Here is a 27,458-nt window from a genome sequence, read left to right on the forward strand (position 1 = left end):
CAGAAACTGTCAAAGGATTTAGAAAATTTTCCACCAGCACACTAAATAATATAAGGACTCACTACAGAATGCAGACCAGCTTGCTGCAAAAAATAGTGAGGTTCTGGGCTCTTGATCTCTCACTTACCCCACTGTGTATTGTTGAGAGAGATGTCTTTATGGGTGCGGCTAGAAATGCATTTTACTTAGAAACAGGAGGAATGGGTTGTGTTGTTCTTGTAGTCTCTGCCTGGGATAGGGGTTTGTCACATTCCTTAGTCAGTATGCTGCCTGTTGAGAAAAAAAAAGAGACAGACTCAGCTCACAAATATCAAACCTGGCAGCGCAAAGCTGTGTCTGCATGTGCAGGCTTGCACATGGGTGCTTCAGCCTGTGTAGAGACTGGCTTGTGTCAGCCTCTCTGTTTCCTACATGGGGGGTAGGAGGAGCAGCATTTCTGCTATAAACAGTCATATTAATAAAAGGATGTGAGGGAGAAAGTCTTATTTTGAATCCCAGACTGGTTTGGGCTGGAAGGGACCTTAAAGCTTGTCCAGCTCCAGCCCCCTGCCACGGGCAGGGACGTCTTCCACTAGAGCAGGTTGCTCCAACCCTGTGTCCAAGCTGGCCTTGAACACTGCGAGGGATGGGGCAGCCACAGCTTCTTTGGGCAACCTGTGCCAATGTCTCACCACCCTCACAGGGAAGAACTTCCTAATATCTAATCTAAATCTCCCCTCTTTCAGATTGAAGCCATTTTCCCCCTAAATCTGCCCTCTTTCAGATTGAAGCCATTTTCCCCCTGTCCTATCACGATATGACCTTGTAAAAAGTCCCTCTTTTTTGCTTTTATATTCTCCTACTAGGTCAGATTTTTCAGAGGGATGAGCTAAACCAGTACAGTAGGTTTGAACATACGTAAACATTTGCAGTCCAAATTTAGAACTTCATATGAATTTTCTGTCATTGTAACGAGCCACATGTAAACCCTCGAGCCAAATGTCCGGAACTGAGGGAAACTTGGATTCAAAGCCAAAATTGTATGGTTGGAGTCTAAACATCACGTCGAAAATAGCACATTGGTATAAAATGTTCAAACACTACACAAGGTGCTGTGTGTCGAACAAGCAGAACTCATGTCGTTGTGCTCGGCAGCATCTTGACACGCGGCACTCATCTGAGAAGATTATTTTTGTCTCGGGTTCTTTTCTAGGTCTTTGATGCAACAACCCGGTGCGGATTGCATCAAGCCTGCAGAAAATCCCTCGTTTTCTCTTCCCTTGTTTTCCAGACAGCCGGCACCACCTCCGGGTCCTGGCGACGCGCGCCGCAGGTGAGCGAAACACGGGACTATTTGGGCTGGAGATTAATTTATGTTTAAATCAAATGTGCGGGAGGGCGCGGGGGGGGTCAGAGTCGAGCCGATGGTCCGCGCGTTGTATTTTAGGCTGTGCTCAGGGGGTTTCACTGAGGGTTCCCGCTCTCTCCTCACGGGTCAGAGCCGCCGGCGTCCCGCCGCTCCCTGAGGGGGAAGGAGGGAGGTGGGGGCCGCCGTGTCAAAGGGAGCCCTCCGGACCGAGCTGGGTGCCGGGGCGGTCGCCCGGGGCCGTTGGGCAGCGCGGTGTTGGCGGGGCCGCCTCAGGCGCACAGGCGGGGCAGAGCCGCGTCCCGCCGCCGAGCAGCAGGGCCCGGCGGGCGCCCTGCCCGCCGTGATCACGAGTCGGTGCCCGCCCCCCGTGACAGCCAAGATGGCGGCGCAAGGAGGCGGTGCGGAGGGGAGGGGGGATCCCGCCTGAGACGCCCACACGGCGGGGTAGGCAGCGAAGGCGAGTCGGGCGCCGCGAGGGTGAGATAAGGGCGCGGGGACCGAGCGCGCTCTCCCCCTTCACCCTCCCGCTCCTCGGCGCCGGGGACAGGAGGCGCCGGCGGCCGTCCCCCGTCCCCGGGGAGCGCGGCCCCCGCCTGAGGTGAGTGCTGCGGGGCGGCGGGGGGAGCCGGGCTGTCACCGCGGTGGGGCGGTCGGGGGGGGGGTGTCACTGAGGAGATATCGCGGGGCGGGCGCTATCGCGAGCCTGGGCCGGCGGGGAAGGGGCGACCCTGCCCGCGGCGGGGCTGTCAGCGCCGGGCTGGGGCGGGGGCCGGGAGGCGCGAGGCTGAGGGGCGCGCAGGGCCGGCGGTAACTTTCCGCTGGGCCGCGGTAGGAGGTGGGGGAAAAACTTTCTCCGCTTCCCGGGAAGCCGCGGTCACGGCCGGCTCGGAGAAGCGCACCCCCGGCCCGCGGAGGCAGGCGGTGCTCGGGGCGGGAGCTGCCCGCGACTCGGCTGCGCTGTGCCGCTGACCTGCCATGTTACAAAGGCAGGGCCGGGGCGTGCGGCGCGCTCGGAGGGCTGCTCGGGGGGGAACGGGCCGAGCTGTGCCTCCCCCGGGTGAATAAACGAGCAGTTTTTTCCATGCATCGTGCGCTGCGTCAGCCGGGATTGCACAGGTAGTGCCCAGCCTTGTGCGTGTTTTCATTGCGACTTTCCCTTCGGTTACTGTATACCTGGATTAGTGCGGCGCGCCGGCCAAGACGGTGAAAATTAGCCCTGACATTTGTTCCGTCATGCTATCTGCATGTAGCACAAGTTGCTGGCCAGGGAATGATAATATTTAATAACTTCTTAGCCATGGTTGTTATTCTGGAGTAATTTCAAACGCGCTGCATTTAGAAACGTGCCGCTTCCAAGAATGTTGATATGCTAAAAATGAGGTCTCAGCTTATCATAGAATCACAGAGTTGTTTGGGTTGGAAGGGACTTAAACATCATCCAGTTTCAGCCCCCTGCTATGGGCAGGGAACTTGGTGCTTAGCTCTGAAGTTCAATTTTTTTGAATTAACTGAGTGGAAGCATGGTGTTCTGCACAGCTTTTCACTTCATTTCACAATTTTTTTCTGGAACTGTTGCTCAACTAGAGGTTTCCGTAAAAAGTGTTACATTACAGTATATAATCTTTCACTTTCTGAATGATTAAACACAAATATTTAATCTTGGCAAGTGTCTGTGGTGGTTTAGGGAAACTAATTGAGTTAGTCTAGCCAAGGAAGGTCGAGGGGGATTACTTCTGGTTTGTGTGTTTAGCATACAAGTCTTACTTTATAAGTCTCCCATTTCTCTCTTCCTTCTTTAAAAAAAATCATATTTACAGTATTGGTGAAACTCTGTCTTGCTTTTAGGTTATTGAGGAGTCTGTAAGCTCATTTAAAGTGAACATGAAAGTAGAACTGCGTCTCTGGTAAATGATGTTTTCTAGGAGTAGTCATGACTTGGCATTGAAATTGTTTCGTTATCAGAAAAAGAGCATTAGAGTTTTTGTGGTTAGCTTTTGGGGAAGGGGAAAATTGCATGGAGCCTTAAAGACAAATGAAAAAGGTTAAGTTTCTCTACAGCCTTATGTGATGTAGATGTTTTACTTGTTCTAGAAACATTAGGGTCCAGCTGGATGAGGTACTTCCCTCAAGTTTATAAGCAGCTCCTGATCCTTTGGAACAGGCTTTGCCCAATGGCCTCTTCTAAACAGTGAATTTACTAGAAAGTAGCACAAAAAATAAGATCTGTTTGTGCAAGCAGTACGCCAGAAGGCACTAGGACCATTTTTTAAAAAAGGGTTACTTTGAAATGTTTTTCCACTATTAAGGATGTTCATATGTGTGAGTTTTCATACTTTCGGTAGCAGTGTGGTTGCAGGTCTGCATTTCTGGTGAACAGCTTGTTCTATATGCTTTACTTGTATATAGCACCACTATGGCCCTTAATGGTATTTCTATATGCATTAATGGCAATATTGGTAATTTTGTAGCTATGTGGCCAGAGTTAATTATTAGTTAGTAAAAGCACAAATATTGACATAGCTTGGTGCATACTATAGGGCTCAGGTGAGCGTGGCTGATTCAGGTCAAGCATTGGGAACAGTGTAAATAACCTGGTCCTGTTTAAGATATGTGCTTGAAAGAGAAAGTAGTGAGGCAGGGTTAGAGCCTAGCTGGTGCTCTGAAGAGAATGGGGTTGTCTTGGGAAGGTGCCTAACTAATACTACTGTTCTGTGTCACTCTTCCAAAAGAATTGTGGGCACCGCTGTTCAGTCTGGCAATTTTTAAGCTACAGGGTTTTGCATTCAAGGGTTTACTAATGTCTAAACTCCTGCTGTAGTGTGTGATAGCAAGAGAAAACTGTCTTGTGACTCTTCCATAAAGGAAGATGGTATCTAGACCGAGCTGAATAATAATAATGGGATTTGTTAATCTTGAGGTTTTAAAACTGGAAAAAGAAATTTGCAGCATCACTTAAATATTCAACATCCCTTTTCGGTTCCCATCCTACTTCCTAGCAACTGAGTTGGAGTTAATTTTGCAAGTCATAGTAGGTTGCAATGCTTTTTATAACAGTGGCTGTAGAAACAGTTGTGCTCATGGAAAGGTGAAAGTACAACAGCTACCTAGTAAAAACCTTTCTCAGTCTTAAATCTCTGCTGAAATGAAGACTTGTAGGGAGTCGTCTTTCCCTTCATTGTCCTTTAGTCAACTTTGACCTTAGTTTTTAAATATGGTGTCGGCATGACTAAAAGGTTGGAGGATAAATTGTTGCACAACTTATGCTGGATTAAAAAGAAAAAAGTCAATGTAACCTTGTTGAAACATAATGTTTGGGGTATTGGTGATTTCCAAGTATCCTGCTGTGGGACAGAGCGTTCAGTAGCTCAGCTTTTGATACATCTGTAGCTGTGGATTTAAAGGTATTTGATCTGAAGATTCCTGCAAAGAACCGTGATACTGCTTAGAAGGAGGAGGAAAGGAGCAAAAAAAGACACCAAAGTAATTTCTATTTAAGTGTCTTAACAAGACATGATGCAGTTTATGTGGACTGGTGTATTTCCAGTATGATTCTCTTGTTTGTTAAAGTATTTTAATCGGGCTTTCCTGTGATGTAATGACATTTCTTATTTTTTTTTAGTGCTGACTCTCAAAAATCCCCAAACAAACCTTCCCAGCCTGCCCTCCCCTTCGGAGTCCCCCAAAACCAAACCCTGTAAAGATCCCGCACCTTTGAGTAAAGTTTAGGTTGAGCTTGCACAAAAAGCAAGAGTAGAGGAGTGGTTTATAGGGCTGAGTTGTACTTATCCCTCATCCTTCTGCTATAGACTTGCTGGGTGGTCTTAGGCAAGAGCCCAGAAAAGGCCCTGCATCTATTCCCTTATATATCAATTCCATATATAAATAATCTTTGCTACTGTGAGCACAAATCATGATAGAAATGTTATGTCAAACTAAAAGCAGTAAATCCTCTGCAAGCTAAGCCAGTTATGCCTTGCTCTGATTGAGGCAGGTAGGAGGAGAATATGTATAAACAGTGAATGTATCACCACTGTTCAACTATTTAAAATCGACTATTTCTAACAGTGGTAATGACCAAGTAATTACTTAAAGTGAATGAGGTTTTTTGCTATATTGCTTAATAAGCTTTGGGTATTTTCTGCTGTTCTTCAGTTCAGGCTTGGTCTATGCCTGGTCTGGAAGCTTGGTCTGTCACTGACGTGAAAACACTCTGCTTGTGTATGTACATTTATAAAGTGCCCCCACAGACTACAGAGTCAAAATTAAAACATACAGTGAAGGCTACATGAGGCAGTGGTGCTGAGAGGTTTGATCTGTAGCAGTCATTTTAGTAACAGTCTATGATGCAAAAGTAGTCATTGGTACTTCCCTAAAGAGCTCAGAAACAGCACCAGGAGGAAATTGTGGAGGAGAAGTGGAAATGAAAAACTTCAGAAAGTAATGGTCCTATTCTTTTAAATGGCATATTTTTACTTTTTCAAAGTGTGCTTTCATGTCATGTCTTAGATTCAGGGATATTGTAGAGGCTGAAACAGAATGAAATTGAAATAAGCAATAACAGCGGGTGGGTGGGTATGTGTGTGAAAGAAGGAGGAACTGTGGTATAAAAATAGGATGTGAAGAGTAAGGAGGAGTGTTAGAAGTAAGTTAGTCAATGATATCCTCACTATTTAATTTTTACTGTAAATTTTGACTGTGTTAGAAATATACTTAATACTAATTAATCAAATTATTTCAATTTAGCCATCTAAAACAAAAGTGGACAAGCCAGAAGTGTGTGTTGTAAGTTGTATATACATACATGCAAATGAAAAAGTCCCCAGAGGAAACCCCCCCTTTTCGTGTGCAAGCATTGTGCAAACAAAGAGAAGGGCACAGTGGGCTGGACTCTTCAGTTTTGGTTTTGTCTTGAGCTTCAGCAGAAACCTGTGGGTTTAAGGAATTATTCTCAGTTGTACAACCAAGATCAGGAGCTGGTCCAGCCCTGGTAGCTTCCGTATGTCAACAAGTTTGTCTCTGTGAGTTTTTGACTATAAAATGGCAGTGAAAAAGGCAATGCAATCCATATCCTGCAAGTGCAAAAGTAATCAGGCTCAGCACAGTGCTATCAGTTAAATCCCAGTACAGGAGCAGTGTTCTAACAAATTGTACAACTTTGTAGTTACCTTGTACGCTGAACTGTTCAGGACAGTGAAGGCTTCATTCTGTAGAGCACCAGGGGCAAACCTGTGAGTTTTGTGAGTGCTTTTGCCCTGACTTGGTAAACTCCAGCCTTTCTTTTAAGGGTACGGTTGTTTCATAATTATGGTCCAAAAGATGGGGAAGGGGTTTTTAGCTATGTCTGGTGTATATTACAAAGAGATATCCTGAGCTGGCTTTGGAATCCTGAAGCCACAGTTACCTTAACATATCACTGCACTTCAGCTAATTTACTGTGATACTGAGGGGATACCCTAATGTTGCTTGGTATTGCTTTGCTAGCTAAACCTACCTAGGAAACTATCACATCAATACGTATTAGTTGATAGATGTATTTGTAGCTGAACTGGTAGCAGTACACTCACTGTTGGGGTTGGTTTTTTTTGTGGGGTGGATGGTGAACTTTTTGGCAACTGGATATAGAGATTTGCTAGGTAAGGGAGGTATTAGTGTTACCTCTCCATTAAACCTTACCAATGTGGTGTAGATCATCTGCAAACAGCAATTGCAGTCCGTGTCATCCAATCAGTGTATATAATCTGCAGCGTGGCTGGGTCTGAGTTTCTTATCTCACAGGACATTTTTGCTGGCTAGAGAGAAAAAAGAACATCAAACGTTCTAAGTCACAGTTAAAGTATATTTTTAAATGCAGAAAAAAAGACGTTGGAAACAATTCCCACTTCTCATTCCATCCACCACACCATAAATTCAAAGTTTTAAGAATGGCTTCAAAACTAAACAGAGGTTGGCCTGTGTGTCCAAACACAGCGGGGTAAAAGTAGGCCACTTCTGTCACTCTTAGTTGATGCAGTTTCACATTTTCAGTGACAGATTTTGGGTTTGAAGCTCACTATTGGAAGATTTGCTGCTTTTGTTTGCCGCTATCTACTGTGCCAAGGAAAACAGAACATTCTGTTTGGGGGACTTCTTTTAAAAAGTTGCTGTATAATAAGTAGTTACAAAAAATATGGACTAGCTGCCCTCCTGAACTATGTTTTGGATGGAGTAATATTTGCATTTTATAGTGCTTACCTTGGCTTCCCTCCCCCTCATTTGCTATAAATTGTTTTCTGCATCCCTCCCTACAGACATGGTTGTACTTCAGAAATCGTTTCCATCCTTTGGTTGTGCTTTTTGGCCATAAATACTGTAATCTAGAAAGAGAAGTGGAAGCTTTAAAACTGTCTTTGTTAAGATTTGTCTCTGTCGTGATTCTCATGGGATATTTAACATTTCTTTCTTGAGTTTTTGTAGGCAGGATTAAATACTGTGGGATTTTGCTGTGGCACAACTGTAATGAATGCCTAAGCAGCCTGTGCCTTGTTAGACCCCCCCAGTAAATGCTTAGATTTTATTGAGGCTAAAAAGAGCAATGAAGAACAAACAGATGGAAGACTTGGTGAGTGATGGTGGAAAGTACAGAAGATGTAGAAAATGCCTGGTCTTTCCCTCAGAGTGAAGTCTGTTCCTTCCTGCCTTCGTCATGCCAGTTATTCTCTCTAAGCTTTGATACTCCGATGGCCAGTTCTTCCTCACTGACTGCAGCGATCCCAATGAATCTAGATTAGCCTCTAAATTTAAGCCTAATTTTTCTTTCTTCCTAGCCATTGCTGAACAAATCTGCTTGTTCCTGAGTTCTTGGTCTGCATTCCTATTTTGTGGTCCCAAACTCATGGCCTTGTGTTCTGTCCCTGTGCTCTCATCCTGCACTTTTCTGTTTCCTGGGCACCTCTTAGAGAACCTGTGTTGTTAAGTTTTTGAGCTCTTTTGGTTATCTCCTCAGCTGTTTGGATCAGAGTGTGTTAACCGTGAGTTGGTAGAGATGATTGTGAATGAGCCCACAAAACACTTGGAAGTGATTCCAGCCCAGTGATGTAGGGGCAGAACAATGTGAGTTTCTCTTGTTTGGGCTTTTTTTAATATGCCATTATGTTTCTTCATGCTAGAAGTACTATTGATGCAGCACCAAAGGGACCTTAGTAGGGGCTAGTTGCTTCTTACTGATCACTGTGTTGTCTAATGTTATTGAGTGCAGATGTATGCAACAACAGGGTCTAAAAAGCAACACAGCTGATCACTTTAGCCCTGTCCTTTAGCAACTTTCTCTGTTGCTGTCCTTTGTTTAACAGTAGGAAATGTGAAGAAAAAGTCTAGGCAACATCCTACTAAAAAATGCAAGTGCTCTGAGAAGTTCTGGTTGTATTGGGGTAATAATGTAGGTCCTTTGCACCTTGTTTCTTGAAAAAGTAGATCTTTTACTTGATGCAGGGCAATAAACTAGTTGTAGATCTGTTCTACATATGCTGCAAGTACACTGGCAGAGTTCTCACTGTGTTCCTTGTGATGCCTAAATGTGTACTTTTATTTTTCTTTCCTTTAACTCTCCTCATCGGCTTTCCAGATGGCTGACTGGGAAATATGTTTTTTGAAGTGTCCATGGGGAAATTATTCATGTTAATGCTGCTTATTTCTTAGACATTTTACAGCTCTGCTTGAGGTCTGCAGGTGATTCCTAAAATTAAAATTTCCGACACTCCTGGAAACTTTATATTACAGATTGTGTCATTGGACAAAAATATGTATCGCTACAGCTCTGTGCTCTTGTTGTAGTCTGTGTTAGAATGTTCAAAGTCACTTGCTGGAGGGTAACTGACTTCAACTGGTACTAGTCCTGTACTCTGTGTGTAAAGGACTAGTACCAGTGCTGTATGGATTAGAAAGACTTGCACCATGGGCTAGATTTGCTCTCCAGGCTGTCACCCCCCACTCCTTGCTGTAGGAGTAATGCTGACAGTGCTGATTGCTTCTGCATGATCTGAAATCAATTGTCTTGTATGTTGGGGTTATGAACAGAACCTTGAACTTCTGATAATCTAGTGTAGGGGTTTTTTTCCCCTTCAGAGATGTTTCTTCCCAGCCTTGCTTATGTTACACTTTGTTTTCTGAAGTCTCCTCACAATAATCTTTAAAGAGTGTTCTCCAAGTCTGGGGAGATGGAAGCCTCCTTAGACAAAGTTTATTTTTGATTACACCTTCCTGGTGCTAATGAGTCGTTCTGGGAGATCCAAGTCTGAGACTGTCTCCAGTGAGGTATTCTCAGGCCTGTAGTGGAAAGCTGTTGCTTCAAAATGCTTAAATGTAGGACAGGCTGCCTGGTTTGCACATGCCTCAGTGTAAAACACAAGCTCAAACTGTCTGTGGTCATACCAATGTTTAAAAGTGGTCATAGTAGTGTTTACCACGTCTGAAGAAACCCAGTGAATTATGGCAGTAAATGGCAAGAGGACTGTCACGCTAGCTGCGAGAATGGGGAATTGGAATGAGGTGGCTAGATGGAGAAGTACATGTGTATTGCTGGTTGTGGAGTAAGGAGCTGCTTAAATACCAGTATCTCACAAAGAGGAACAATGTTTTGAAGTAGACTTGGAAAGGTTATTGAGCCAAATGAGCACTTTGATAGCTGGCTAATGCCTGTGGGCAGGCATGGAAGGTATTTATCATCAGAAAACAGTGGAAGAGTTGAAATAATTTGAAGTGGCTGCCTCAACCATTCTTTGGTTTATTTTCTTTCTTAAAGCACTAAATGTTCTTCACATTCTTAATATATCAGTGCAGCAGAGAACTTGATGTTTTGTTTCTTAATTTTAAAATCTGGTTTCATACACTTTTAATACTTAAGTGACATGCAACGTTGCCTTAGCAAGCGAGTCCTACAGGGATTCACAGCGTTCACTTAATGTGAGTGGAGTGAGCAGCAAGTGTAACTTTCAACAAATGTGTATGTTGTTTAATCTTTGTTTTTACTGTTTCTATAGGGAATGAAACTTTAACAGGAAGTCTGTATTAAAGCCTGGCTGACAGCAAGAGAGGCAAATGGTAGAAGCAATGCCCTGATGAAAAGGTAGGGAACATATCAGTAGAGTTTTCAAAAGGCTTGTGTTCTGACTTGAGAGAATTCCTGTGATATTTGAGGTGCTTCTGCTTAGTTCCCAGGATTGTTTGCTTGTTATGAAAGGAAACGGGGGGAAAAGGCTCGTCTGTCATTTTGCCTGTTGACTTTGGAAGTACAGGGATGAGGTGAAGTTTTTTCCTTGTATAGCTGCAGTTATTCTTATGTTCTCGAGACTGTTAAGCTCTCATGTGATTTGTGCAGTGTCATGGCTGAGAAATGGTTCTGAGTAGCTATAGCAGGACTGACTGATGCAGTTAACTTCATTTTGCTCTTGCATGACTAGTTGCCACATTTCTGTGTGTTGGCAGCGTACTTGAATAGGATAATACAGTAGCACACACATGAGACTGAAACTCTAGGAACTGTTAGAACTTTACTGGCAATTTTTGAAAACTGGTCACTGCTTTGTGTGTTGGTCTGCTTTTCATGTGCCTTCAAAGGAAGGAAATACTTGGAATGTGTTTATATGATGAATGCTTAAAAAAATAAATCACCATTTTTAATAAAGCTTTGACCTGTTAAAAAAAAAAAGGTGTGTTGCCGAGGCCCTGTGCTGGTTTCCAACCTACACTAGGAGAGCTTCGCTCCGTGTTTACAAACACAACATCTCTTTGGAGTCAGGCTAACAAAGTAAATTCTTACCTGCTTTAGACAGCATTAGGATCTAATAAGGAACTTGAATTAATAAGTGATTTAATATTCTCAAAGGAAAATGCAGGAAGGAATGGGAATGAAGACAAGATTAAAAGATTAGAAGGCGATGGTTGTATTTGTCTGCCAGAGGTGGACTGGTGAAAATGCTTTTATGGAGTTGGATGGTCCTTACCACTGTCTTTCACAGGATGTAAAGCTCTTGCACATGCAAAAAGCACAGAAGTAAATCCTTTTTGCTATCTAAGAAAACTGGCTCCTGGAAAGAAGCTGGCACTGCTAGAGCTGTTCTGGTCTGCAGCCCACTTACAAGATACCTCGGCACAGTCTGTGGGTAGGAGCAGGCTGTATGGGTTATATCAGTACTTTCTTCCTTGGAAATGGTGTAGTGCATCTACGGTAAACTCTCTACTTCAGGAGCATCATGCCTGTTACTGCTGCACAGATGGCATATACAGGACATCCGCATTCGTTCTGGTCATGTGATGAGGAAAAAGCTGATGTGTACATCCCTCTTATAGTGTTGGAATGAAAAATATGATCTGTTCAGAAAGCTTGGATGCTGATAGAGTTGTTTTATCTGGAAATATGTGAGCTGGTATAAAATCATGCCTTTCAGTTTTTGTTTCCTTTCTATATGACAGTTGTGGATAGCTTATAGCAAATAAGAAATAAAAAATTGGAAGCAAAATAGATTAGCATATATACTCTGCTTTCTGAATTCACATCTGAGTCACACCAACATTTTATCACCAAAGGGTCAGCCGTGGGGAACTCCTGCAAACCTCCTGCTCATCTTTCTTGTAATAGCAGCTTGGTTTGCACTTTGCAGCAGTCTGGTTCTCTTTTAACACTGGCACTAGATCTACAGTGTTAGATCACAGATCTTGTTTTTCAGATTAATCTCTTTTGCCCAGTTGCTAAAATGCCAGCACCGATGAATTGCAACAGTGAAAACAGAAAACTATTACTTAAAGTTTCCTAAATGGTTATGAAGCAATACGATGCTATTAAAAAATTAAATTGGATAAACAATCAGACTGAGCTTAGCCTTTGTTGTTCAGCAGAGTAATCAAGCTGAATAGTGTGTGGATCTGGCAGGATTATCTGATTGTTTCTCCTGCTCCCATATGTTTAGAAATCCGCAAAAGCTCTCTGTTCTCCCACATCTGTATAGCTATGCTCTGCTAAGTCTGTGTATGTGTTTAATATTGTCTTACAAGTCAGTTTGCTATTTGCAAGGATATTTTGTTTCTTGCAGATGTTTATGGTATTTAATTTCTAGTGGTATTAATTATATATAGTCCATTAAAAATTATTATCATGAAATGGCTCAAAGACCACATATTGCACTTATTTCCAGGGACTTTTGTAAGAGGTTATGTTTATGATGCCATGGTGGTGTTTTCAAAACGCAGCCTTTTATCCCCAGATGGCTGATGTGTAGAGAAGCAATAGTAGCTGCTTCTCACTGTGACACTGTTAATGTTGTTGAATTTCACCTGGGACCTGCTGCTTCAAGCAACACTCTTGTGCAGTGTGACTTTGTGTTGTGTGTTTTGGTTTGGGTTTGGTTTTATTTCCTGGAAGTTGACTTGCAGTGCTGTGTGATGTACATAATCATAATGTGCTTTGGAATACCTTCATGGTAAGAGTTTCTGCAGAAATTACTCAGGTTTGTCTGAATTTCAGTTTATATGAATTGCTTTTCACAGAATGATTGTCACTGGATTAGCTCACGTTATACACCTTCTTTCTGGGGTCTGTTAACATAAAGTTTGTGTAAATCTGCTCTCACAGTAAACAGACGTTGAAAACTTAGTATCACAGTAGCTCTAGTAAAGTCTTAAGTCAGCTTGAATAAAATACCACCAAACTATTTGATATCTTCTGCATTTTGTAGCATTTTTAGCTGCAAGCCTTTATATCCGAAGGTAAAGATCATAGAATCATCATAGAATCATGGAATGGTTTGGGCTGGAAGGGACCTTAAAGCTGATCCATTTCCAACCTCCTGCCGTGGGCAGGGACATCTTCCACTAGACGGGGTTGCTCCAAGCCCCTGTGTCCAACCTGGCCTTGAACACTGCCAGGGATGGGGCAGATCTGGATGATGCATCATCAGCTTCCGTCCTCCTCCTGTAAAATCTGCATTAAATTATGACAGATTTGCTGACTTGTGTGTTACTTGCTATAACCTTAGGAAGCAAATTTGTATGATACCAGGTGTTTGTATGTGGGGGATTCTAATTTTACCTGACTCTAAATGAGGAGAGCATGTCCCACTTTCTTGGAAGTGGTTTTGGGGATAAATGAATGTTTGAATTTAAGAATTTTAGTATAAACTTCATATGAAAGAAGTAATAGGCTTGTGAGAGAGGTATGATTCTTCAGTATAATGTGTATATATCTTTCTGTTTAGTTGTAATACTGTCTTGGCTAATTAACCTGGAATAGTGTGCTGCTAATACACTGAAGGCATAAGACTTGCAATTTTAACAGTCATAGTTTGTATAATTTTTGATTACTAGAACAGTTTTCAATTTAAAAGGCATTGTGCAGCACTCCAGAAACTGGCGTAGCTTTGCAAAATATTGCTAATGAGAGAAGGAACAAAACAAAACTTTGTTTTTCCAATGTTCAGTTTTGTGGTGTTTCTGCTGCTTTGTGGTTACGGGGCATTTTTCATACACAAACATGCAAGACTTGCCAGCTTTCAGTTTACCTTCTCTCTTCTCAAGTCTTTTAATAGAAAACTCTTTCACCAGAGCTCACGATGGGGTAGGTGTTGAGTTTGAGTTGGTTGGTTAGTAGATTTTACTTAACCAGCCCTGTCTTCCTCAGCAGCCCTTGAGGAATACTTCTAAGCAGTCTTTGATCATAGCTCTTTCCTGATCGTTGTTATGAAGCATTATTTTTTTTGTTTCTACATTTCTTGATGCATTTTCAAATGATGCTTTTTAAAAGCAACTGCTTATGCTCTGATATATTTTAAATGTTTTTAACTAAAGAGCAAATGCTTGTCCCAGTGTATTGTAGCTTTAAAAAACTATTACAGCTTATCCACTGAGTGCTGGTTGATAAAAACAGAAAGTTTTCATCGTAGTTAAAATGTAGTATGACATAGTTAAGTTTTACAGAGAATTGTTAATGTTATAAAATGTTTAGAACTTCAGTCATGGTAGCTAAAAGATGTTTGTGTTTGATCTTCTGCTGGAGTTTAAAGATGCTTTATGAAGCTTCTTTACCTCCCCATCCATTTCTTGTTGCTGAAGCCAGATGTACAGTGAAATAATGGGCAGCATGTGCAGTGGTTGAATTTGTGTGTCTTTGGATATATCACTCAAGAAGTTTTGAGTTTGTAGTTATTGATCTCAAATACTGCTGAGTAACATATTCCAGATGGTTTTGAAATAACTGATTTTAGGTTAAATAAAGCTTAGTTTTGTAACTACATTCTCTCTTCTCTCGGAAAACAAGCTGAACAGTTGTTTACAATACACAGTGTTACAGTACTGTATATTGATGGCTGGTTCCCAGTAATCATGTGGTCTGAAGTGCCCCATATTACTTATTGACCATATAGAAAGGAAAGAAGGTTGGATAGTTTGGGGTTTTTTCTTGGTGTTTTCTTCAATAATGTAAATAACCTTAAAATTAAAACTGTTACTCATTTCCTTGCGACTTTAGAAGTCACCAGTCAAGTCAGTTACTGCAGCAAAATACAACCAACCTACAAAAAAGAACAGGAAGATAGAATTACTTTTCTTGCACTGTTGGGTGAGGTTGATAGTGGCGATCAGGCACAGGCTGACATTCTTCCTTCTTGAGCAGGGACTGGTGCTGGAAATCTGAGGTCAGCTTCCATCAACTTTAATCAATTTGGTTAAATGCACAGTATCAACTAAAGACTTAATTTTCCTCATTACCAGTGAACAATGTCCACATTTATTTTGCTTGTTTTAGTGAAAATTTGTTGGTAAAATCCTATAATCATGGTGGTGTTAGATTTGCTAGGGCTTAATACTTGCTACCTAGAGCAAAAAATAAAGGGAGATAAAGCAACTAGAATAAAGGTGGCATGAAAACTGAAGTCTTGTACCAACCATTCAAACTGTTCTGAATTGTGTTTGTTGAGTTTCTGAATGTTAGCAAGCTCTTGAGAGTGTTGCAACAATTTCTCGTGCAATAAAATTTTACACCCAAACAAAATTAATTGAACAAAAGGGACTCTTAAATATCTTGCCTGGTTTAAAAAGTCTCGAACTTGATGACAGTAAACTTCCTGAAGCTACTTTAGTGAGGTTCCAGCACATATGGGTGACTTAGATAAACATTTTTAGCCCATTGCTCAATGTTCCATCAAAGAGCGGGAAGTATTTTCTTTCCTTGCAAAATCAAGCTATTAAATAAGAAAATAAGACATGGGGTTTAAGTGACTTGCAATAGTATTGAAGAGTGTCTGAAAAAGAGGAAACTCAATCTCCTGCTGTGTGGTGCACATATTCTTTGCAAGGCCATCTTTTCATTCTACAGATACTATTTTGTCCTGTGCTGAAGTTAGTTTACAACATTGGTAGCAAACATTGCAAAAAGAGCCCTAAAAACAACTATACAGAAAGAATTGTATATAAAGATTTTTTTTTTTTGTTTGTTTTTTTAAATCAATATATTCCAGGAAGAATGTAATTTCCCCACACAATTTGGCTGGAACAGCAGGGCTGTGTTCCTTCTTATTATGAGAAACTTCATGTGGTCTTGAATGTTCTTGTTTCACAGTGGTCTGTAGTCCATTGAAGTTGACTTGCTTTAAAGGTTTGGGATAAAAGCTGGCATATTGCTGGCTGTGGATAGGTTCATATCAAGGATCCGAGCCCCCAAATGCTATAAAATAACATTACATCAACTGGCCTGCAAAAATACTCCAAGAAGATCTGGCCTTGGTATCTGATGTAAAATCTTATGGGGTGCGATAGCTACAAATGTTATAGTTATATCTTTAGAATAATCAAGACAGCCTTTGCATATATGTTTAATATTCAGGAAGCAAATTAGTTGCACATCATGCCTTAGCAGATCCATTGTCATGGTGAACAGAGCGTGGTAATAGACTGCGTGCAAAAAACATGAGAACTTTTTTGGCTCAGTCAAACTACTCACCAGTAGTGAACTATTTGCAAAACTTTGCACAGCATTTTGCTGTTGCTGTTACTGTTGGTTCAGTTACTCTGGTGTATAAGTTAACAAAAAGAGGCCACTTGGGTTTTCCATTCCAAGATTTAACGATCAACTCACATAATTGTGGCTCAGATTTCCAAATTGGAAAGAGATTGTGGTTACAGATGAAAAATGCTACACGATCTGATGATGGATCTCTCTCTCTCTCTCTCTCTTTCTCTTCTATTCTTCTGTTTGGTTTTCATTTATGTTACTGCAAGTTTTGTAGAGATAAATATAATTTTATTATTTCTGGTATCTTATAATTGCCTTTAAACATACTGATACTTATTTCTTTCTTACCAGTTAGAGCATCTTGTAATGGAAGATGGAAGACAAAGGGGCTCGTGTTGCTGACTACTTCGTTGTCGCAGGACTAACAGATATTTCCAAACCACTAGAGGAAGAAATCCACTTCAATGATGCTTGCCATAAAATCGCTAAACCAAAAGAACCTATTACAGATGTAACAGTACTTAATAAATCTCTGGGGGAGGAAGTTCCTCAGGGATATAAATGTATAGATGTTACTCCCTCAGGACTGTCTGCAGATCTCAATAATGGCAGTCTTGTAGGACCGCAAATGTACCTTTGTTATCGCCGAGGAAGGGATAAGCCCCCGCTTACTGATTTGGGGTGAGTGGTTTTTGGTCCCAGTAGGTGATTTTGGCAGTTGTATTTGACTAATAGGCAAATACAGCAGATTTCTTGAAATATTATACTTTTTTAGTATAAGGCAAAGCTCTAAACAGGAATATACTTGTTGACTTCAGCATACTGTAACCAATATGGTAGGAAAAATGCATGCTGAGTGTATTTAAATGACAACTGTAATCCTTTGCATTTCAGAGTTTTCAAAGCCATTTATAATTTTCAATGTATATATTTGGGTTGAGATAAGATGCTTAACCTATTTAATACAGATTGAAAAGAGATGAGTTGTATGATGTTCCTCAGATCAGGCAATGAATCTTTAATAGATTTGAAAATAACACTATCTTGCAGTAAACAAAACACTTTAAAGTGATTATGCATGTAGAAACTAGTATAGTTTCATCACAAAGCTTTTCTGTAAGAAGCTGGGTATAATTTGACCTGAACTTGTCCATAAACATGTTTTGATCAGAGATGAGACAAGAGCTGCTGTTAAATTAGTACTATTCAGTTATAGTTCTTAGTATAATATTAGTATTCAAGTGTTTAAAGAAGATGTGCCTTCTAACTTCTGTTCATCCTGTTTCAACTAGGGTTTTATATGATGGGAAAGAAAGAGTAAAGCAAGGTTGTGAAATAATTCAAACCACTCCCTATGGTCGGCCTGCTAACATCAGTGGCAGTGCCTCATCACAGCGAGTGTACATCACTTACCGAAGAGCATCCGAAAACATGACACAGAACACGCTGGCTGTTACAGATATATGTATAATCATACCAAGTAAAGGAGAAACCCCTCCACACACATTCTGCAAGGTTGACAAGAATCTTAATAATAGCATGGTAAGATTCAAAATCTGCATTTTTTGAATGTTTGGTACTCAATGGTGTAATGCCCGTAGAGTATTTGTGACAGTTCTCAGAGTGACAAATTTTGATAGGCACTCTCCAAAGAGAAATCAAATCTTGGAAGAGTTGGAGGATTACATTTCTTTGTTCCTGCTTGGAACAAAGTCTCTTTGGAAGTCTTGGAGCAAATAGTCTTTATAGTGCTGACTTGGAAATGCTGACTTCAGCAGTTTTGGATTAGTCCTTAAGAACCTCTTGTGTCATCATGTGTATAACTGGAGATTTTACAGACGTGGCTGTTTCTGACACTGATTTTACTGTTGTGATGGGAATTCTGTATCTAACATCCGACTTCTGGTTTGTTTTTAAACTCTCTCATTACCTCCAGTGCTATTTTATAAATCTCAGTCTCCTCAGTAGTTTCACAATCTTTTTTTCTGAAGAAAGTTGCATGTGAGCAGTGTTGGATGCTGTTGACTCTAAGCCTGTTTAAACGCTTAATATGGTTCCGAAGCTGGACCTGCTATAATACACAGGTGTCACAGCACTTTGTTTTGCAGAGTGTAATATTTGGGTGTCTCCTGGTCAAATCTGCAGCCCTGTATGCTGGCTCTTGTAGGGTCCTCAAAAGTCAGCATGCTGATGGGGATACTGACCACATATGCAAGTAGTATCATGCAAAAAAGATCATGGAAATTGATTTGTACTTGTTTTTAAATAAATGCCTGTAGACATTAACAAATGGATTTTTCAGTTCTACCAGTCCCAATATTGACTGGGCTATGGGAGTGCTGTCTAATGGAAATTGTTCGTTCTTCCATCTATAAAAGCTTTGTGTGTCCTTAAAGGGTGCTGCTCTTCTCTGTGGCTTTCCATGGTCTTTATTCATGTCCAGAAATTGAGAACTTCAAAATTATTTTAATATATTAACCATGCCAGAAAAGGAATTGTTTAGAAGCTGCAAGAACTCTGATGTTGTGACGCAGCGTTTCACAGACCGTGAAGTCACAGATGGTAAAAGGAATTGGGTTTAAAGATTAGCATGGTTGAAATGAAAGTGTAGACACAAAAGAATTAAGTATTAAAGTAATACAGAGATGCGGTTAAGAACAGAAACATTGCACCTTATGTGTGTATATATACATAGATGTGTACATGGATGTATGTATAGCTGTCTATGTGCACATTTAATCCAGATGTTTAACAAAATGGAGAAAGGTTTAAATATATGGATATCAGTTGTACTTAAAATTCTGTATTTGTGTTAACAAATGTTTTGGAGAAGAATGTATAGATGTTATGCTTCAGTCTATAAACCAGTTGTGATTTCTAGGGCTATGCCATGGGTTGGTTAGCTCGGAGCTAACACAGCGCTTTCCTTTCAATTACATGCTTGTGGTGTTGTCAGAAAGGATAACGTCGCCAGCCCAAAATTCCTGTATCTTAATGCTCTATGGTTTTGTGTGTAAATTATGGTTCTTTGTAAACAAGGAAGAGGAGGTTTTCTCCACTCTCTTCTGTTACATCCTTTTGTTATACTTCGTCACGTAATCCAACAATTTCTTTTGTTTTACAGTGGGGCTCAGCAGTGTATTTATGTTATAAAAAGTCTGTGGCAAAAACCAACACCATATCATATAAAGCTGGTATGTAACTACTATTTAGCATTTTTAATCTTCAAGTCAGGATGTACAGGTTAGTTTGTAGCGCAATAGATATTTTTATTGAAGGATTATTTGACAAAGACACTGTCTTGGCATTATCCAAAAAAAGTCTGTTTCCCTGAAAAATCCTTTTAAAACAGTGTACTAAAATAAGCCTTAAAATGATGTATTGTGACCAGTTTGGTTTAAAATTTGCTTATAATGGGAAGCTCAGTTGTGTTTTGATAGGTTTCTGCAAACCTGTGTGTCCCCCGCCTCTTTTTTGGTTGCTGATAACTGTCTTAAGGATGTGTGTGTGTATATATATGTGCAGAAGAAAATCCTGCAAAATTATTTGATGCGTTTTCCTGATCAAAATGTTTCTTAAAGAAAGCGAAGTATACTGCAGACTTCCACGCTGCCCTGCACATCAGTGGCATTGAGCTCTTTAAGTATTTTTGGATTATGTATCATCTTTATTTTGTTGTTTTATTTATAAGACAGAATTAGATTTGCTCTGGCTGTGGTGAAATGTGTTGGGCCCTGATGTTGTTTGAGTGCAAGTCATTAGCATGATTCAGACTTAGGCATTAATTTACTTATATCCTTTTGAGATGCTGGTCTCTGTAAACAACAGTAGTTTAGGACTAACTAAAAGGTAGAAAATAAATCTGTAAATAAATAGAAATTTGAGAAGGCCCCACACTTGGTAGTAGCTTCACAAAAGTTTGCTTTTTGAGAGTGGGGAAAAAGCCACTGCCCTTCTTGGCCACCAGTTTTTATTGCTCATTAATATTTCACTCTATATTAGAAAAGAATGTGTAGGGATTGCGTGCTCTAATGCAGAGAAATCTTAAATCCTTTCCCATAATATTCACTCTCAGTTTGGAGTCCCTTGGGTTGGCAATAAGAAAGGCTAGATTGCTGCAGTCCCATGATGTAATTGAAGACCTGTATGCTAAGAGCCTCTTCAAAACTGTGTGTTCTACAGCTGTGTTTAAAATGAAGTCTAAATACATTAGTCTGATAGCACATTAGCTGAATCCTCAGCTGAGGTGGATCAGCATAATTAATTGGCTTGATTCTATTGATGTTAAAAATAATAATCTGTCTAATATCTAACATATCAGATTTTTCAGGAAACTTTTGTAGGCAGGAATTAATTGCTTTCATAATTGAAAACATCAGTTTTGTTTCTCAATTATTCAGGTTACCAGTTTTTAAACTAGATTTTAAATCTTTACTCATGCCGGTGATGAATGTGAATTATTATAAGAGCTGAGGTGCACACAACCTGCAACCAGAAAGATAAATTAGTTATGAAGAGTTCCTAGAATAGAAAGTGGGACTTCGGTCCAATGTTTTAGTCAGGTGGTTTCTCCTTAGGCCTTGGAAGCATGCTGCCCCTTTCCAGCTATTTGCTATGCCTGATTAGTTACTACTTGACTGATCTTCCGAAGTTAGTGTATGCTCGTATACAATATTTCTGGGCATTTTTTATGGAATGAGCTATTGTGATAGCTATATGTAATATATTTCTGCTATTCCTTACATAACTGCCTCTTTACAAATTGCCTTTATAGGATTAATATGTAGATATCCCGAAGAAGATTATGAATCATTCCCATTACCAGAGTCTGTGCCTCTTTTTTGTCTACCTATGGGTGCAACGATTGAATGTTGGCCATCTAACAGTAAATACCCTCTCCCAGTTTTTTCTACATTTGTACTAACTGGAGCTTCTGCAGAAAAGGTATTTTGAAAGTTTAGAAAATAATGATTGTTAATAATTGAAGTTGAAAATCTGGTGGTTTATCTGTTCAGGATGATAATAATGCATATTTTAATAGACAAACTTGAGTTTAGGCTTAATTGTCAGTGACTGCTTTAAAGAGTGACTTGTATTTATTTCACTGCTGGACTGTTGGTCATATAAACCTGTATTCCTTTGCCTTCCAATCATGTTGGCCTTTGAAGCTAGAGAGCTGTAAAAATTCTGACTGCGTCTACATGCAAGTATACTATTTTTATTGCAAGCATGGAAACAACCTTTCATGTATTTACTTGTTCTAAAAAGCAAATTGGATGTCAGAGGAATACTGCTTTGAGTTGTGTATAAAGGAGTCCTAAAATAGCTTTAAAGGCAATTGTAGGAGCAGTTGACTGTAGTTGTGCTCTATATAATCATTATTTTTCTCTCACTTAAATTGTTTTGCAAATTACTTTCTCATATGAGATTAAGTGTTTTAAATAAATAACAGACAGTCTGGATTTTCACAGCCATAAGAATATTCTGGAATATATTGCTTCAAAAGATGATGCATTAATGTAACTTTTCAAGTTACATTTTCAGTAACATAGACATGATTTCCCTTGCATGTTTGGGGTTTCTTAGATTGCTTTGAGGATTGAGGCAGATTTATTGACTTCGAATCAACTGTTGTTTGCAGGTATATGGTGCTGCTATTCAGTTTTATGAACTGTATCCTGAAGAGAATCTCTCAGAGAAACAAAAATCTCAGCTGGGATTAGCAGCTGCTGCTGAGGGAAAGTCAGACACATGCAGAACAGTTCAAACAAATAAATGCATCTGTCTGCTCTCTCACTGGCCTTTCTTTGATGCTTTCAAGAAGTTTCTTACCTTTCTGTATCGCTACTCCATCTCTGGTCCACACGTCCTACCCATTGAAAAGTAAGTAATTTCAGAGATTTACAACAGTAGTTCCAATTGACAAGAGCTCTTTTTTTTAACTTCTAAGTTTCCTGTAATATCCATTTGACTTTAGTCGTCAAACATTAAATATGGCTACACAAGATTAAACACTTTTCTGTGCTGATTAAATGTATCTCTACCTACTTTCTCAAGTAAACCCAGGTTTTTATTTGTAATTTAACTGCCTGCAATGGTGGATCAGACAACCTTTTTTAATTAGCTTTGCACTCTTTAGCATCGTGATTAGGAGGAGCCGGATTATAAATCCTTTCTTAATGTTGCATATATTAAGGTAGGAGAATGAAATACTAGGGTTTGTGAGGTTTTTCAGATGCCTATTTGTAAAGACAATTAAGAAGATTGAATTTTTTGTACTAGTAATCTTCCTCTATTTGTGATAAACAAACCTAATTTCCTTCTTACATAAAGGATTTCACTTTTTAAAATGCAGAGGAAATGCTTGCATCCAAGAAGTGTTTGAGCAACCTGATATACTTGAAGATGTCCCTGCTCATTGCAAGGTTGGAACTAGATGACCTTTGAAGGTCCTCTCCAACCCAAACTATTCTATGATCTATGATACCTGTAATTGATATGTAATATCATTTAACATATCTGGGCTAACATAACTTTTCAGTGCATCAGATTTCAAATCCACTGTTTGCTTTTATATTTTATTACACATCAGTCTTTTTTTCTGATTAAACTTCAATATTAGCTTCTATGAGACTTTGTGCACTGTGCATTTTTTGCTACTATCCACTTCATTATTCCACTTTGTATCTACTGCACTTGTTTTAAAATTCTGATAGTGTTAACTTCCAATAATGAAAAGATTTTATTTTTTTAAGCTTAGAACTATTTTTGGGTTTTGAGTTTCGTGAATGAATAAAATAAGATGTAAATATAAGGTATGTTTTATTGATTTTTGATTTTACAGATTTGCTTATTCTGATTTGTAAACTGATCAATTTACTGTGGATATTTTAAATATACCTACACTGTCTTGAATGAAGTTAATACAGTACGTAGCCTGTTAAAATAGTTTCTTTGACTATTTTAATGATGATGTAGGTTCTCTGCCATACATATGTATTTGAACATTTTCAGTCAGCCCTGCTACTGCAAGCAGCGGGCCTTTCCCTTGGTGTTTGCTATATGGTCTGTGACCATCTTCATACACTGGTAATAAAGACAAGACCCCAGATCCGTTGTCAGCCTGATTACTTTCCTGTTCTCATTTGCCATGTGGCTGCACAGGCACTGATGCTGGCACAAGGGAGGGCAGCTGAGGAGTGGCAAAAAGGAGGCACAATTCTGCTGCTGGTTAACACCTGTTATGTGATTATAGAGCTGCAACAAAAAGTTAAGCCTAACAGAAGTACACAAAATTAAAAACAGTAGAAATGGGGGGTTTTGCATACATCTAATGGTGTGATGTGTAGCTAGATTAAAATATGAAATACATAACTTTGAGAAATGTGTAGAACTAGTCTTTTATATAAATCAGTGCTTATCTGTGGGTTTGTCTGAATTTCTTCCAACTTTGGTTGGTTGTCGGTGTCATAATAATGGTAAGAGTTGCAGAAATCACAGTAAAGTATGTACTGTAGCATGTAGTTCATGATGGGTTACCTGAGTTTCTACTGATTGCAAGTAGTTTCTTTAAACGTGAATGTGTATCATGTAGAACTCCTACATGTTTAGAACTTGTGTAAATTCAATCTCTTCATAAAACTGCGAGCTTAAAAACATAAATCTGTATTTGTAGTATACAGAAGAACTTTAACACTTTTTCATCAGAAATCTTACGTAACATTTTGAATTTGAAAGTGAAGAAAATGGATGAACTTACTGACTCTCTCTGATATACAGCTGTGAATATTTTTTTGGCAAGTAACCAGTTATTGTCTCTGAGGAATCATACTATTTCAAGCCAGTCTCAGAAGTATGGTTGTAAAATGGTGTTACAATACTCAAACTTCAGTATTTCTACTTTACTTTTATTTCTATTTGTAAAAAAGCTCCTCGTAATTTTTCAGTCTCACAAACCAACCTCATAGTCTGATAGATAATCTCGCCTGCCATTTGGGATGTCACTGGTAGAAAAGTAGGTTTTGAAGGTCAGAATATCCCTGTAGGGTTTGGGTGCTGGTTTTCTTGCTCTCTGTCTTCTGAATAATTATGTGCCATTTTTATATAATAATTTCTGTTACTGACAATAATTTTGTCTTGAGGTAAAGCAGTTGAAGCTTGTAATTTCCACTAAATCAGTATTTTTCTTTTCCTCTAGACACATTTCCCATTTCATGCATAAAGTTCCCTTTCCATCCCCACAGAGGCCAAGAATTCTAGTTCAGGTATGTGTAAATTACTTCTTAATAGCTGTGTCTTTAGTGAAGGCAAAACAACTGTTGAGCAGGTTAGAAAATGGAAAATGAAATTTTTATGTTCTAATTGGTTTTTTTGCTCAGGATTGTTTTCCTAAATTCATACACTTAATTTTTACAGATTTCTCACTGTTCTGTTTCCTTTTAGTTAAGGACTTTAATGAGATCTTTCAAGAAACTATTTAGTGAGCTTAGAACCTGATTTTCTTTCTTTCAGAGTATATGGAAATTAATGAAAAACTGCTCCAAATCTGCATCTGGTTTGACTTTTGCAGTAGCTTTTGAACTGTTTTCTTCTTGCTACTGTATGAAGGCTAAGTGTAAAATAAATAAATAAAATTAAAACCAGATGTGAGGTGTGTATTCCTGATTACCCCTTTTCCCAAAGGCCTTCCTGCTGTCCTCTACATAATGGATAGCTCTTACTGAAAACTGCAAGAGCCGCACACATTCAACAGAGGCACTTTATCAAATATGACCCTGATTCTGGCCTGCCTGCAAGACCCAGCGTATTTTACTGGGTGTGAGTGAAAGGATATAATAGCCAGAATTAGGTTACCAGTTATTTGAAATTGCACCCATGTCACTGTTGGTAGGAGAGAGGAAATCCCTTTCTCAAAGACTTCTTAAGTGAAGTGGTATTAAATCTTTATACTTTTTTTACTTCTAAGAGGCAGAATGGGTATAGACATGTTAAAATTTTATAGCTAAGAAAAGACAGCTTTATTCTGCTTGTAGTTATTCTACCAATCATGCGGTTTTGAGCAAATTGTTCAAACCAGTGTTGCTCCCTGTTACTGCTTGTATGAAAGAAAATCTGGAGAGCCCTGTGCAGTTTTCAGTCTTAATGTAGTAGCCCATAAGCTAGTGAAGTCTTTCAGAGTAAATGCAATCTTGTATTATGTCTTTATAGAATGTATTGCATATTAAAGATCCTCGTTAGCATACTTGGATATTCTAAAAAAGTGACATTAATTACTAATATTGAAAAAGGGTTGGAGAACAGTTATACTGAAACTGTATCTGACACTTCTGTCACTTTTATTATGATTTTAAGGTTCAATTCAAAACTCAGTTATTGGTTTGGGGTTTTTTTAATTCACATTCAGTAAACTATTTGTACTTGAGAACACTAAACATATTTACAGAGAACTGTAAGTCAGTTTAGAGAAAAATATTTAGTTTTTTTACTCTGAATTTTTGGGTAACTCTGTCGAAGTATACATGGGTATATATCCTGAAACAGTCTGAGAACCTAGATGTAAGTGGTATGAAATTATGTCTGTTATACCTCATATATATTATATATATTTATTACGTATCTGTATATATATACACAGCATTTTCAGAATGTTGTAGGCATCAAGCTAGTACCACTTTAGTAGCTCATAGTACAGATGGAGGACAAACTGCTTTTAAAGTAGGCAGTGGTGGTTGAGGTCTACGAAGAAGTATTTCAGCTGCTTTCAGAGGCTTTTGAGTTGTGTTTGATACCGCACTGGATAAAACCACAGGTGATTGTACTGAAGATGTTTTCCTAAAAATAGTAGGGGAAATGCCTGTATTCTTGAAAATGACAAGCTTTTAGGATTTCATTTCACTGTTCTTCAGTGATTTCTTGTAGTAATTTCACTGTGAAGCTTGTTATTTTAAACCATGGTAATCCTTTGCTAAATAACTAGTATCACAAATCCTTCTGAATGTGTTGCTGTAGAATCTCTTGCAAGTGCTTATATGCTTTCTGAAAATGAAACCTGCTGTATTTTTAGTAACTACATGTATGCCAGTGTGGATGTCTAACCCATTCTTAGATACCTCTTAGTACCTGTTACGAGTGAAAGAGAGCATGGCATGTGCCTGACTTTTAAGTTTCCAAGAGGTTATAGGTGTTAGTAAAACATTCAGGAGTGTTCCTGATTCCCAGTTTCCAGATGCCATCGGCGATAGGTTGTTTCTGATCTAAGAACTGCTAGACTCCGTTCTCCATGATCTACATCTCCTTATTACACAGATTTTCCTCTTCTAATGATGTATTTCACAACCTGAAAACTTCAAGAGCACACTGAGTAATGTGTTTGTCCCTCTGAAGAATGGGGGCAGTAAGTGCCCCTTCTGCCTAAGGGGGAGACCTTCCTTGAATAGATGCTTGATTGTGTTGATCTGCTTTTGTAAAACACAAAAGGTATAGGACATTAGGCTGAGGCTTCCTTTCTGAGGGTAGTTTATGAAGGTTACCTCAGTCTGAAAAAGTGAGTTGTCTGAATTCTTTCCCTGAACAAGCTAATGGTGGTGGTTGTCACAAGGTGACTTATTTGAAGATAAATCTAGCACGTAGAGTGGTGTGGCCATCCTCATTTGTCACTGAAGCTAAATGTAGCATCAGCCTTCAAAAGCTCTGTTACATGAAATATGCAAGGAAGCAGTTTTGTAGAGACTCTTGCTAGTGCTTCATGTTCTGTGTGTCCGTCCAGGCACGGTGTTAGGTGACTTAGTGCTTTGGCATTTGTGTTACCAATGTGTATCTATTCTTCTGTTGTCTGGTTATCTGCAATGGGGCCTAAGGTGAAACATACTCAAAAATAAAATGTTACTAAAAGTTACTGAATTACTACTGCTGATTGTATGTGTGCTTTTATACAATAGATAGAAAATGCATGACCACTTAGCAGGGAGGATGAAGGTAACTGGTATCTCGTTACCTTGGATTTACTATGGCTGAAAATGTCAGCCTGAGCTTTGATAAGTTGATTGTGTATCTGTATTCTTGTACTCATTTGAATTGTCCTAGTCATGCTGAATATATGAATGATTTCTCTTGATGTCATATCACTGTAAGAAAAGT

The 27,458-nt window shown here is 39.4% G+C and overlaps 1 protein-coding gene across 5 annotated transcripts in view; it reads left to right on the forward strand.

Moving 5' to 3' along the window:
• Nucleotides 1–1,733: 1,733 nt before the first annotated feature.
• The window catches only part of DENND4A (DENN domain containing 4A), a 51,772-nt gene continuing 26,047 nt past the window's right edge, over nucleotides 1,734–27,458 (forward strand). For 4 of the 5 annotated variants that reach the window (XM_030498374.1, XM_030498378.1, XM_030498379.1 and 1 more), the window contains exons 1-8: nucleotides 1,734–1,946; nucleotides 10,363–10,448; nucleotides 16,674–17,003; nucleotides 17,615–17,864; nucleotides 19,447–19,516; nucleotides 21,097–21,266; nucleotides 21,964–22,205; nucleotides 24,520–24,586. In XM_030498374.1, coding sequence (XP_030354234.1) covers nucleotides 16,696–17,003; nucleotides 17,615–17,864; nucleotides 19,447–19,516; nucleotides 21,097–21,266; nucleotides 21,964–22,205; nucleotides 24,520–24,586 — 1,107 coding nt within the window. In that variant the 5' untranslated portion in view covers nucleotides 1,734–1,946; nucleotides 10,363–10,448; nucleotides 16,674–16,695. The remainder of the gene's footprint in view (nucleotides 1,947–10,362; nucleotides 10,449–16,673; nucleotides 17,004–17,614; nucleotides 17,865–19,446; nucleotides 19,517–21,096; nucleotides 21,267–21,963; nucleotides 22,206–24,519; nucleotides 24,587–27,458) is intronic. The other variant, XM_030498376.1, reaches the window with a different exon arrangement.

Source organism: Strigops habroptila, chromosome 9 (genome assembly GCF_004027225.2).
Source record: "Strigops habroptila isolate Jane chromosome 9, bStrHab1.2.pri, whole genome shotgun sequence".
Classification (NCBI taxonomy): Eukaryota; Metazoa; Chordata; class Aves; order Psittaciformes; family Psittacidae; genus Strigops; species Strigops habroptila.